General features: G+C 35.7%; 1 protein-coding gene across 12 annotated transcripts in view; it reads left to right on the top strand.

The window, feature by feature from the left end:
* FAM13B (family with sequence similarity 13 member B) overlaps positions 1-14,452 on the top strand; it is a 59,481-nt gene that overhangs the window by 38,559 nt on the left and 6,470 nt on the right. For 6 of the 12 annotated variants that reach the window (XM_072023561.1, XM_072023558.1, XM_072023562.1 and 3 more), the window contains exons 10-21: positions 1,723-1,858; positions 2,092-2,121; positions 4,381-4,448; positions 5,171-5,225; positions 5,649-5,796; positions 8,199-8,264; positions 9,440-9,650; positions 11,480-11,609; positions 12,068-12,149; positions 12,435-12,664; positions 13,045-13,128; positions 14,291-14,386. In XM_072023561.1, coding sequence (XP_071879662.1) covers positions 1,723-1,858; positions 2,092-2,121; positions 4,381-4,448; positions 5,171-5,225; positions 5,649-5,796; positions 8,199-8,264; positions 9,440-9,650; positions 11,480-11,609; positions 12,068-12,149; positions 12,435-12,664; positions 13,045-13,128; positions 14,291-14,386 — 1,336 coding nt within the window. The remainder of the gene's footprint in view (positions 1-1,722; positions 1,859-2,091; positions 2,122-4,380; positions 4,449-5,170; positions 5,226-5,648; positions 5,797-8,198; positions 8,265-9,439; positions 9,651-11,479; positions 11,610-12,067; positions 12,150-12,434; positions 12,665-13,044; positions 13,129-14,290; positions 14,387-14,452) is intronic. The other 6 variants (XM_027468477.3, XM_072023565.1, XM_072023564.1 and 3 more) reach the window with 5 other exon arrangements.

Here is a 14,452-nt window from a genome sequence, read left to right as displayed (position 1 = left end):
TAAAAAATTCTTGCATTTTAAGTCAAATCAGCTTATATCAATTGTAAGTAATTGTAAGCTCTTGAAGCAAATACTTTGTTGGTCTTAAAATATAGCTATGAATATTGGAAGTGAACCATATCTGCTTTGCTGCTGATTTCAGTTTTACCATGTAAAGAAGCTATGGTTTGTGCTATTTCAGTTTCCTTACCATATCGTTCCACATCAACATAGCTATTGTATTACTCGGGTCAGCAGTGTCAACAAAACAGTTAACAGCAGGTAGAGTGAACACTGTAGGTCTGTTTGTGTAGGACTTCAGTCTTATTTGATTAGCTTTTATTATAAATTGTACTAGGTTATGGGTGTAGCAATTGCCAGGGCAGCACTGAGAAGCTGGTACCTTCTGGTGTTTATTGAGTATAAATAAATAATCATGAATAATTCCCAAACTCCAAAGGACTTCAGTATGTAAGATCCTTTGTGGCTCAGAGCCTGAAACATTGTGTAGTATTGAGAGACTGAAATGACATTTTCTAAATGTTCTGTCTCGACTGTTCATTAGGAGTCTTATCTGTGACGAGGGTTTGGGCTGAAGTTAGCAAATGATTGTAAAAGTAATAATCAGTGCTGATAAATGTCCAATTATAACTTGAGTTTCAGTGTTACAGATCTAATTTCTTTGAAGTGAATTATAAGTAAGTGGGTAAACACTGAAAGATCTCTTGTAGCTGAATTTCTTCAGTTACAGCATAAGCGCTTTTAAGTCTGGCTGGCCTCACATAAGTAAAAGCTAAAAGTACATTGCTGCAGGTTTGAAACCAATATACTCTTTTGGCATGGTGACTAGTTCAAATGCTTCTGATCATCGTTCCATTGCGGATTAACTGTAATAGATGATACATGATAGTGTTCTTGAAAGAGGTCATCTGGGTTCTTTAAAGCAGTGCAGCCAACACACACTATGCACAAGGCAAATATACAGCTAAACGGACAACTAAAAAACACAGTAATCATGTGTAAATATCATAGGAATAACAAAATGGCTGCAGAAATTAAAAAAAAAAAAAATTAAAGTTCCAAAGTATCATGTTTACTATCTAGACACCTGATAGAAGAGAAGCATTTTTAAAAGTAGTTTGGAGTTCTTTGCGAGAGGAGAAGGAAGGAAAAGAAGTCAAAGGCTTGTGATGAATTACAATATCATGTGGTAACTGGCATGCTGGCATATAAAGGGTATGTGGACAGACATACTTACGGTGTAAGTAGTTCTAATTTGGGAATACTGTTACAGGCCTTAACGTGAGTACTAGGAAGATAAAATGTTAGAAATAACAGGGTTTCTCAGTGAGGGGAACATCCTAATACTAGCTTTAAATGAGCTTGAGAGGAGTGAAGTCACAGCAAAGCAACTTCATTTAGTTGTGGTAGTTTCAGTACGTCATTGCATTCCTTAGGTCAGCATAGTGAGGGATCTATGCGTGACCCTTAATAGGAGAATCAGGGAAACAACTTTGTATATATCTATCACATACAGTTACAGAAAACCTCAGAAGTGTATATAAACTACATAACCAAATTTGACTACAACAGCTACAACAGGTGATTGAAATTCTATGTATTGCCAGTATCTTTAGTCAGAATAATTTTATCAAGTAACATTTGATACTGTTAAAGGATTTTTTTTTTTTTCTGATAAAGGTTGAAGAACAGGCTGCTAAGTCTTTCTGTTTCTCTCTTTAGGAATGATGTTATTGAAGATAATGACTCTGGTAGCAGTGAGAACACAGGAGGCTGCTCTGAAGTATTGGTTAGCACAGATTTAGACAGCGAAGCTATGAAACAGGATACTGTAACAGAGGAAGAAGAAAGTGTTCAGGTGAGAGGAGGAGCTTCCTGTATGCGCAAACTGTAAATTGCAGCAACTTGAGCAAAGTACTTCAGTGATCCGAGTCTTCCTAATAGCTCTGATGCAGCTTTATGTGATCCTGTTGCTTTGTGCAGTTAATTGCCTTTTCTGCTGTACACACTTTGTAGATATGCAGAGAAATTTTTATGTACATTTGTGCAGCTTGTATGGACCCTGACTAAGGGGTTTTCTCTCCTTCACAGGTGCTGGCCCTTCCTTCTGCTCAGGTAAAGGTAAGTCAGTGCTGTGCTTCCTGATACACTAGTTAGAATAGCATCAGTGTTAATAAAGGCTTTGTGAGGAGAAAAGGATCCAGAGCTATGACTGTAGTGTAGCCCACAGTTGCGCTTTTTGCTGCGTTAAACAGTGCAAAAACATAAGTATGAGAATTTTATAGGGAGAGAATGGTTTTATAACTGGCCTATTGAAAAGAAAAAAACTTCCATAAGAAGCTTGTTTCTCAGCCTTTTCTCACTGTTTCCACAGTCGTTTTCTGATGTAGGGATAGTTGTCCTGTTCTTCTCAACACATCTTTGTCTCCTGTTTACTTGAAAGAGGTTCTGGTACTTCTCCTTAAACCTACCTGTAAACCTACCTTTAGGTATTTGACTTCGCTGTGCTGTTAGCTTGTGCCCCTGCATCCTGGTACACATGCTAGGAGTTTTAAACATGTAGTGTTAAGCAAAAGAAAATGAAAGAAATTACAGTCAGACATCAGTCTCTCATTCAGGGTACTTTTATGTGAGCAGGCAATGCTGTAAAATACATCATTTAAAAACTAACAAAAAAACCATGAGAGTATACAGTTACCGCCACCTGTATCAAATGTTACATACACAGCTGTTAAATAAGCAATTCTAATGAAGAAGTCAATTCTATACTTCCTCACTTACTTGAAAAACTTCTGTCATAAGTTCTATAGATTTATATCCTATAAATTCAAATTTTACAGGATGTATTGATTGCCCAGATTATTTCTTTTTGCAGGAACTGTGCTGAAAGTACAGGGTAGAGTGGCATTTCTACCATCTGCATTTTTGGCCTGGCTGTTGGTTATCAGTCATCTTTTATTTGTAGTATGTTTTAAGCTTTTGGTCTTTTGACAAGGAAAACCTTCAAGAGTTGGGTTTATCATGCTAACTCCTAACTCTTTACTTCCCCATTACTCCATATTTAAAATATATGCTGAGCTCCAGAAATCAAAACTCAAAAAATAAAAATGTAGATGGAATCGACAAAAATTTTAAATTGGTCATTCTTCATTGCATTTTATGCAGTTCCAGTGAAAGAACAGCTGAGAAATGAGAATTATACTTCTTATGAGAATTATATTTCAGAAGTATGTTCACTTCTGAGTTAGAAATACCTTACCATGCTAAAAATATGAAGGGAGAACGTGATTCTTAAATGGTTGTGTATAAATGTGATTTTTGCTGATGGGCAAATAGGATTGTAGGAAACAAAAGGTGAACTTCTGTACACACAGGCTTTCCTTTGGGTCTGAAATGAAAACAAGCAGCTGCTTCTGCAACTACAGTAAATGTGCCTCTCTAGGGTGGAAATTATCTGCTGGAGTATGAAATGCCCTGTAATTAGAAATTGTTTTCCTGAATTGGAATTTGGCATGAGTGCTGAAATAACGTGAAGATGTGAAGAGTGGAGTTATGCCTGATAAGGGCAAACGTTACGTAGCCCTGTAAAATTGTCAAATGTTATGTATACTTAAACTCAGAGTGACTCTCTTTATATTCTATTCAGACATTTTAAAGACCGTTTGGGAGACCTTAAAATCTGAAATCAAATGTAATCTGATATTCAAGAAGGATATGTTTTATAATTCAAATTACTTATATTCTCCCAAATAAGACACTTCTCAAGGAAAGCAGTTGCTGGGCTTTGGCTTTATCTAAGCCAAAAGACTACTTAAAGTAGTGTTCCTGTGCCAACTTTTAGTGTACAGAATGGTTATGTAAATTCATCTGAACTTGTTTTGTGAGATGGTGTCGTGGAAATGCCAGCATTTCTCCATACCCTTCCAGTTCTGTTGTTGCTTTATTTAGTAACGAGGATTAGTAGTTCCTTTTAGAAAGTCTGTCAGACTTGTTTCGTTTCATAAATGATGAACCCAAGTCTTCATCTAACTCTGTTATCTTTGGGAGCAGGACTAGCATCACTCTAGTTACCCCCAAACTCATGCTATGACGACTTGTACTGGAAGTGTTGGTTTCTTAAAAACAAAACAGCACCAATAACTTTAAAACCTTAATCATGGTCCAAAGATGGAAGGTCACTGTTGGTCTAGTGAATAAGACGCCTGGTTACTGGCTTCACTTTAAATGTAAAAAATATTGCATGGTTAAATAGTATGATTTCCACCTATGCATAAAAACTTGTGCTTTCTGTTCTTGAGGGCTTTTTTGTGGTGATTATGGAAATGTTTTCAGCTGAGAATGCCATTCTTAAATCTTTCTAAGCATGCTTTTTGCCAACAGGCTGCAGACGTATTATTGAAGCGATGTGATAAAGATGCAGAAGTTGATGGAGAAAATAATAGTGAAAGGTATGAATCTTTTATTTACCACAGAAATGGCAGAATGTATATTGTCAGATTTGAGAACATGTGTACCAAACTGGCAATTTGTGACAACAGAGTATATACAAGGGAGGGGAAACTAAACATAAAATTTCTCTGAAAACAGAGGACAAGATGGAGTTACCTTTTTATGATGATAATAAAAAAGATGTGGAAGTTAATGTGGTTAAACTTAAGTACAAACCTATGATTTATATATATATATTTTTTGTAAAAAACCTGATGTTCTGGGCAAGAGAAATAGAAGAAAAAATGTTATTTAATTTTAATTTTTTTTGTAATCTGTATCACTCTTAATTATTTTGGAATTAATGCTGGTAATAGTGATTAGCCAGAAAATTGTACATTTGCAGTTTGAGTTCAGCACTGATTTAAGTTTTAGTTCAAGTTCAGTTTATTCAATTGTATCAAAGTACCTGTTCCCTGTTTGAGAATGAGCGTTTGAGCTGTTTTCATTTCTAGCTTAGTTCAAGTCTATTAATCCAGATGAACATGCTTCAGTTGGAAATAACAGAGCCAACCCTGTCCCCATCTGCTCCAGAATGAAGGAAACAAAAAAATGTAACGTTAGGTTCCCAGAATTTTAATGATCATTTTAAAGAAATATATTGCATATCTGCTAAAACTGGACTGCTGTATTTAAGAATGGAATGCATTTAAAGTGATAACCAGGTCTGTCTTGTTTTTAGGCAAAATAGTATTTTGGCTGGTGGCAGTGATAGAGTATCTTCAGAGATGCTTCTGGTAAGTTTACAGTTTCATTTATATACAGATACACAACATCTTATAAACTTATTTTAAATGCAGATATTTTAAAAATAAATAAGTTTAGCTTTTACTAATTTGTTATGTTGGTTGGCCTGCCGCAAGATTTGCAAAATCCTTATCAGATCTCTTCACCTAGCTTCACAGAAACTTTTGGCAACACAGCAAGCTTATACTTACGCATCTTATATAAGGAATGTTTCATTATGCCAATACTTGACTAATGTTGGAGAGGATGGGGAGGGGGAGAAGCTTGTTTGTGGAATATGGGGCCATCTTTACTTGAGTAAGGAAATAATTTTTTTTTCAGAATTTCCAGAAGTGTGGGAAATAGCCCTGAATAGTTACCTGTTTTTCAGTTGCTAAATAAGAATAAAATTGTTCTATGTTATTTAAATACAGGATTCCAGTAGCAAGACTTGTGATCTTAATGCAAATACTGATTCAGAAGTGTCAGTGGATGGTGATGTTTATGTTTCTGAGGAAGCTCTGGGTGTCCAAATACCACGTCTAGATCTGAAGAATGCATCTGATGGTGACAAATGGGAAGGTAATTTTCATCCTTCAACTCACAATATAGTTAACTAGGAAAAATACATAAAAACACTTTTCAAAGTAGGAGAAGTGGCTTGACAACTAAATGCTTTTTTTCTTTAGCTTGATATGAATAAAATCTTCCTATACATTTGATAAGGTTGGCCATGTCATAATATAAGGTCCCACCTTTTTTCAGAACTTTCTTAATTAAGTTGCAGAAAGGACCTTAAAAAACAGAAGAAAAAAATAGTTAAAAAGCAACTAAAGAAAGCAAAAAAGCCTAAGCTTCATACAAGAGCTTTTCTTTAATTAAAAAGGTGACATAGTGTTCCCATGACTGTCTCTTACCTGAGTGCTTATAAATGCTTTATCTGATGATATCATGCAGCTGATATTCATGTCGTATCATGTCTGTGATTTTTTTTTTCAATGCAAGCTATTGAAATTCTAATACTAGCTGTTTGACTTAAAATCACTAAGCTACTAAACACAGCCATTTATATTTGATTTAGTCTGAAAAGTATTGTTTGTTTTGTTTTAAACATCAGAAATGCCCAGTGTTGGTGTCCTTGTCACTGGACAACTTGAAACAGCCAGTTTTCAAGTAAAAGTTAGATGCAGATGGGGATGATTTCTGTGCCCCTTTCCCTCTTTTTGGATCTTAGGAAAAGGGATAACGTAAGGAATAATATAAGGAATCCTTTCTGAGGCAAAACTGTATTTTTTGACATTATTCTTTATGGCCTTCAGGTTTAGCAAGCCTCTGAACTTGTGACTTTATTGAACTTTGTTGCTCAAATGTGTGGAAATGCTTGTTTAAACTGTCCTTTTACTTGTGTAGAAACATAACTTCTCTGTACTCTAACAAGAGCAAAACACTCTAGTTGATACCTTCTTTTCAAAGTACTTGTCTTTTTACATGTTCCTTACATCCTATTTCTTCTGCCTGGTATTGATACTCTGAATCATCAACCTACACCTTACCAAAAAAGTATAAATAAATAAAAGCGTTAGTCTGTTAAAATGTTGTGAACCATCACCAACAGGATGACCCCACTCTACTTATTTCCAAGTTTTAAAGATTGCAAATACAAAGCAGTAGATTTAGGGTAGTTTAACTACACAAGGATTAGTTTTTACTTCCAACAGACTGTTGTAGTGGCAGCTATTCTTTGAGGTGCCTGTAAGTGTCATCATCAAACATTAATAACGCAGTAGTAACAAAAAGTGAATGAAATTACTTTGTGTTAGAAATATTAAAGTCAGTGAAGTATACCTCAAATGTATGTATTTAACAGCTCAGCATGTAGTTGCAGTGTGTCTGCACGTAAAGCTTTGTACTGAAGCTCAAATAATAATTAAAAATGCTGTTAAATTGTCAACTTCGGTGACATATTTACAAATGGATTCCCTCTATGAATCCGTACTTCATTTTTAACCCTTCTAAAAGTGGCATTTGCAATTTGGATTATTTATAGTTGTGAAATACTTGCCATGTGTTCTTGATGTTTATTTACATTAATTTTTTACTTGCACATTGTTTTGTTGCAGTTTCTATCTGTTTAATACATATTCTTAGAAAGTTTGTGGATTCCATTTTCATTATTTCTTTAAATATTTTCATGAAAGTTGCTTTGTTTTTGCTTATCCAACTTTATGAAATTTGAAGAGGATGTAACATACCTATATATACATTTATATTAAATGCCTTTCAGTAGTGAAATCATGGTATTGTACAAGACATGGTATTTCACTGTGAAGTTTTTCAGTTTGGGCTATTCTTTGGTCCTTTTTAGAATGGTTATTGGGGTCTCAGCCTTCCAAGGCATTGCAAGTCCTTGTGGCATTCCGTTTAAGTACTTGGCTTTGTAAAGAACTCTGTACTGGTCCAAATCTTCCATGATATTTGGATTATTAAATCTTGTTTGATGGCAATTTTAATGGCCTGTAACCAATAGAGCTGTTGAAAATGAGCATTAAATACTTGCTGCTTTAATAGGGAAAAATGCAGATCAGTTAATCTACTTTTCTGAATGTATTTTTCTGCATTTGTCCTGCTTTTTGGAAATTACTACCATCTTTTATTGACAAAGTGTGAGCAAAACTATATTTAGAACTTATCTTTTGTGAACATGAAGATGCGTGAGACTCTTACGAAATTTCAGTAAGTCTTTACGATTCCTGTGGCAGTTCTTTGTAAACCTTTTCAGTAAGCAGTTCAAATTTGCTAAGGACTGAACATCCTTAAGTGCCATTGAAATTGCTTGGAAGTCGAGGGTGCTCAGCACCTGGCCCATAATACGGGATTTTTTTCCCTGGTACTGTATCTTCCTGCTTTACATGTTATGTATGGTTTGTTCTGACTGTGCTGTGTGTTCACTTTAGTATTTTTGCCATTCTTTTTCATTTTATTAGCGCCATGCCCTATCACTTTCCCCCTCATTGATTTCAAAACAATGCATCTGCAGAGAGAAGGGGAGGGTAAGTATGGTTCGCCATACGTTCAGTTATCTGCCTTTTGATAGTTTATGGTTTGCTTTCTAACTAACCCTTCACCTGCTGTCCCTTATCTTGGGAATGTTCTGATTTGCAAGTTTTTTTTGTTCCTTCCTCCTCTACCTCCCTCTTCCCTACCTCCCCCCCTCCTCCCAAAGGTCTCCTTCATGTATCTTGTACTGTGCAAACAGGCAAGGTTCTAGCTTGAAAAACAAAACAAAAACCGCACAACCAGCACCACCAAAACAAAACAACCCCCCCGTAATACTTAGTAAATGTCCACTGGAAAGCAGGTACAAGGGTTACTGTTTTTTTTTTTTTTTTTAATATTACTTTGTGGGTTTTATTGTTGTTCTGCACACTTCGAACCCAGTTTTCAAAATTTGTATTTGGACTGTGGAAAATATAGGCAAAGTTCTGAAAGGGAAGGGGGTGAGTTTTAAACTAAAGTGTTTGGAAGGCTCTGCCAGCTTTTTGTTAGATGGCAAGAAAACCATAGTTGAGAATTGTATGGAATGTTAGCAAGTAACTTTTCAGATGGGTTAAAAAAAATTGTTTTGGAGTCCCCTGCCTGAGAAAAAATCACCTTCCACAAATTAAGAAATCTCTTTTTCTTAGTGCTGTCAAGATGGATTTAAACTATATATATTAAAAAAAAGAAAACAACAAACAAAACCAACTGCCCCCCCAACCCAACAAACAACACTTCTTAAAAAAGACTAAATGAATGAGTACTGTAGGCTTCTCTTGCTCAAAATCAAGAGGACAATCTTTCAAAGCATATTTGTAAGGTATGAAATTTAAATTCCACATCAATATGTTGCAACAGACAGTAAATATATTCTTTTAACTTCAGATTTCTGATGATAATGCTTTTACGCTGTTGATTTTTTCAGAAATGCATACTTGTAAGAAACACTTTGAAAAAGGGATCCTAGTGTGCATACTTCATTTCAGCACATATTTCTTTCAGTTGTTATATGACAGAATTTGTAGCTTTCTGATGTATTTCACTGTTTTTATTCACTTTGTGTATGACACCACATCCTTTATAGCATACAAGACTAAGCTTTGGGTACACATTTTTGTTTCCTTTTGACTCTAGTTTGTAATTCTGTTAACAGACAAGTACCATTTTGTTTCCTTTTTTTATCTTATAGATCCATTTCCCCCTTTCAAATCTTGGCAGGAAGACAGTGAATCTGGAGAAGCTCAGCTTTCCCCACAGGCTGGAAGAATGACAAATCATCCATTGGAAGAGGACTGTCACCCAATATTGTCACATCGTAGTTTGGATTTTGGGCAAAGCCAGCGTTTTTTACATGATCCAGAAACGCTAGATTCTTCATCCAAAGCACTTTCGTTTGTTAGGTATTGTATTTTAATGCAACTCGCATGGTGTTGGGACAGGAGATGTTACTTCCAGTATGAAAATTCAGCTGATTAAGAACCTCATGGTTTTCATGGTATGATGAATTAATTGAAGACCATTTGGTGGTTCTGCATAGGCAGGGACTGCCAGAGCAGGTCAGAGCAGAGGTTCTTCTGGGACAGTACCGTCTCTCCCAAAGGGGCCACCGGCAGGTGCTGAGGGAAAGACTGTAAAAATAGGACAAGCCTACAGAGCTTTCCCTGGCGTTTAGTCAGGGTTTCTGGCAGCCTACTGTAATGGCACTTCCTGGGCTGAAGATATAGATGTTAGTTATATACTTTTTTTTTTTTACCAGTCCTTACTGGATTGTTGATCTATGATTTTATGGAAGTTTTTCCTTTTTTCAGTAGCATGAGTATTTATCTTCATGTTGCATAATTTCAGCTTTGTTTCACATATCCACTTCCAGTAAAGAGCCAAGTTACACATGTCCTTGCAACAAAAACATGCAGCAATAATCTGAGAAGATTCTTCACTTGGGCTGTGGAAAACCTTCATCCAGAAGGGTTTATAGGAAAGAATCAACTGTTAGAGGGAGAGGTGTGGGACAGCAGTACAGTATAGACAGAGGGTTCTTAATGAAGGTCCTCTCTTGCGGATTTAGAGGAGCAAGCCCATTTAACCCAGTGGGTGAAAGCTGAGTTGTAATTAAGCTGCAAGTTATTTGTGTGATGCTGGAGAGCATTGATTTTGGAGATCCTCCAAAAATTGTATATGACCTGTGGTCTGTGCTGTATAATACTACTGTGAAAAGCGGTTTGAGAAAAATCTCCTTGCTTGTTAGGGAAGAAATAACCCCATAAAAATAAAATAAATAAATAAATTGGAGCATGAAAGACCAAATTTATAATCTCTAATTTTCCATTGACAAACTGATACAAAAAAATACTTTTCAGTGTTCCCCAGCTAGCAGCAGAAGATGGTCGATGAGTACTGCTAAAATGATGCAGAAGGCTGACCTGCAGAAAAGTGCTGATGATAATAGCTGTTCTCATTCTGAAACTAATAAGGATCGACAGTAGTGGATTATTAGATTAGTGCATCTAATATCTCGAGTTACGTAGATGTTACTAGCTGTGTTGAGAGATCTTTCAGGCTCCTTGTATAATACATGTACTAGAAAATTCTTATGGTTAGTCTTGAAATGAAAACAGTTTTCACAAGGAGCAAACATCAAGGGGCTGAACAAGTGCAAAACGTGATTCAAAACTGGAATCACATACTGCAGAAATGTACTAGTAAATCAAACAGATTAGATGATGGAGATTATTCTTAGTATTTTTAAGATAAACATCTAGTAGTTTATCTAAGACAGATAAGTGAAGCTGTCTAATTACCAAGAATTCTTCAGTGGGTGCTTCTAGACTAGGCTACATTCTTTGCCAGGTATTTCAGGAAGTACTGATAATCTAGGTAATTTAGATAAACTAAAGTGCTGTCAGTTACATTGTCATTAAAACAGTTCAGATCTTGTTTGGTGGCTAAAATGCTTATTACACATGAATTTCAAACGCTGTTTTTCACCAAAGAGCTGTTTCTGTTAGGGGTATAACTGAAACTAGAGAGGAGAAAATAATACATCATGTTTGAAGGCAGTGGATGATAGCATTTGGATTCAGTAAGTAAACATCTCTGACTGAAAACCTGAAAAGAATGAATTATGAACTGGAGGAAAAAATACAGAAATTAGTCACCTGCTACTCAAATATACAGTTGTTTGCACTGGTTCAATTATTTTAAATGACATTTTAAAATGTTTTTAATACAGAACACGAAGAGCATCCTTCAGCTCAAAAGATGACAAAAGGGAAGACAAGACGCCTTATCAGCTTGTCAAGAAATTACAGAAAAAAATAAAGCAATTTGAAGAACAATTTGAAAAAGAGAAAAACAGTAAGGTAAGTTGCCACTTCTTTTATTCAGGACAAATGACTGCACAGTAGAGTTACTGCTTGTATTTCATCACTGAGCAACTGAGTTCACAAATGAGAATTATCTTGTTATATGCTGCTGTTTACAAAAGTGAACTGAACAACAGCAATGCTAGAAAACATGCCATAACGCCTGAGCCCAGAGAAGGGCAGTGACATTTGATCTGACTGAAGGGATATACGATGAGACATAGAGACAAAAGTGTCTTTACTACTCTGGTTCAACCTCTGATATTTTGTTTCAACCTTATTTTCACAAGTGTTGTTCATTAAATTGGCATTGAGATCTTACCAAGTTCTAAGAGTGGCATCCATGTTACTAGTCACCTTTGCTGCCAAAAATATTGCCAGATCTTGTATGAAATGTTTATGAACAAGCTTTAATGTGCTTGTCTACATAAAACTTTGTTTGTATTATTTTTCAGCCCTCCTATAGTGATATTGCAGCCAATCCTAAAGTTTTAAAATGGATGACTGACCTTACCAAATTAAGAAAGCAAATAAAAGGTAAGGGATGCTATACTTTTGGTTTTGTACAAACACAAAGTATCTCTGTGACTGAAATAGAAGTGCTAAGTCATTCAGTAGAATTTCCCAGGACAGTAAAAATCTTTAATTTCTAGATTCTGACTTATTTTATTGCAGAAGCAAAATCAAATTATTCTTTTGGCTTTGTTTTTAGAAGAGAAACTTTGCCCATGCAAACTTCGGTGTTTCTTGGTTTGCAGTTAAACCAACTGAGGGACTTAAGTTCTTTAAACCTTTGGATTAAATATTTTTTCCTATTTTCAGATGCAAAGCAGAAGAGCTCAGATGGAGAATTCATACCTCAAACACGTCCACGGAGTAACACTCTTCCAAAAAGTTTTGGTTCTTCTCTTGACCAAGAGGATGAAGAAAATGGAGATGAGATGCGTGTTGTGCAGAAAGAGAAGAAGCCCACCAAGGAAGCTACACTAGAACTCATTTTGAAAAGATTAAAGGAAAAACGAGTTGAAAGATGTTTGCCAGAAGATATAAAGGTAAACATAAAGGTTATGGTTTGGCCATTTCTAAGAAAATAAGGGAGGGAGAAAGAGTATGGTCAGATAGTTTAGATATTGTTTCATCAACAAAAAGATGCCTTTATTAGCAGCACTTTCCCAAGCCTTCCAATTTCAGACTCTGTAGGGAAATTATCAAGATGAACCACATTTTCCTTGCTCAGTCTTTCTTAAAATATTTACAAGTACTTACTGACAATATTGGACACATTTGAATGGATTAAGATGGGACATTATGCTGTTAAGTAAGCTAAGTTTGGCGAAGGCACCTGTATTGCTGATGCCACTTGTAGAACAACTGTTGAAGTGGCTTTTTTTTTTTTTTTTTTTTTGATTAACATGAACTATTCTTCTGACAGAAAATGACAAAGGACCACTTGGTAGAAGAGAAAACATCCCTCCAGAAAAGTCTCCTGTATTATGAAAGTCAACATGGACGGCCGGTAATACTTGGTTTACTTCATCAAGCTATGCACTTAATAACAGTAATTCTTGTGCAGGAGTAATACCAGAATTTAATGGTGCTTTTTTCCCAAACACAAAGTTATCTGACAGTTTCCATGTTGCCATCAGAGGAAATTACTGCACTGACTTCTGGAAGTTAGAATGCAGGTGTTGATTTGTTACCTAGGCCCTTTTCTGCAGATCAGTAGGTTTTTGTATTTTGCAGTGATTGGTATAGTTTGGTGCAATGCTTGTTGATTAAAGATTTCTCTTTGTTTCACTAAATAATGACACTATTGAATTTCCAGGAAAATTCCTGAAAAGTTGTTCTGGATTACACAAAACTAAAAATGCTGAGGCACTTTTTTTCTAAAGTATGTGACATGTACTTTATATAATTGGCAATATGGAAGTTAGAGGAGGTGACCAGCAATTAGTGCCTAAAGTTCTGGGTTTTGAATCATGGGCAGTGATCAGCATCACTAGTCCTTTCCAGTTACTATTCTATTAAGATCTTTCCAGTTACTATTCTATTAGCCTTCTGGACTTGGCGTACTAACTTCATAATCATTACCACCATATATGTATCTGAACAAAACCTTCAGTGCTGAAAACCAAGGAAGAATAATGGTATTAGTGATATTGGCACTGGATTTGGAATCACCTTAGAAAATGCCAGTAAATGCTGATGATAATCTTCAAGATTTACTATGTTTGTAAACATAGCGGCCAAGAATTAAGAGTGAAATTAGGTATCAGATAAAATCTCTCTATAATTTCATCTTTTTTTCCCCTTTCACTTCTGTAGAGTCACCATCATTGCTAGTTACACAGTTTTCTGTGGTTCTTGGTCCCTTTTTTCTACAGGTCTTTAGAGGGTCTGTTTCTCTTTAAGCTCCCCTAACTTTTAGGAAGTCTTAACTCTATATTTTTCAGGAAGAAGTTTAAACTGAGAAAAGAGATGGGGAGGGGAGGGAAAGGGAGAAAGCACCTTCTAATTTCCTTTCTCTCCATAAATCCCATTTCATACACACAGTTTTAAACTAGTTTTATGTTCCTAATTGGAATTTGTGGCCTGGCACGAGAAGCATACCACTTTGTGTTTGCTTGTATATTACTGAGTGACTGGTATAATTAATTCTGTGGTTTCTCTGCCTTTAGGTTACTAGAGAAGAAAGACATATTGTGAAGCCACTTTATGACAGATACAGACTTGTAAAACAAATGTTAACTAGAGCAAGCATTACTCCTATTCTTGTGAGTAAAACATGCTATTTATGTTTTTCCACTTTTCAAGTGTTAGTCTGGCTTTAGAAAAGCTAG

Source organism: Anas platyrhynchos, chromosome 14 (assembly GCF_047663525.1).
Source record: "Anas platyrhynchos isolate ZD024472 breed Pekin duck chromosome 14, IASCAAS_PekinDuck_T2T, whole genome shotgun sequence".
In the NCBI taxonomy this organism is placed as follows: Eukaryota; Metazoa; Chordata; class Aves; order Anseriformes; family Anatidae; genus Anas; species Anas platyrhynchos.
The sequence above is the reverse complement of the archived record's forward strand: the minus strand, read 5'-3'. Positions and strand labels throughout refer to the sequence as shown.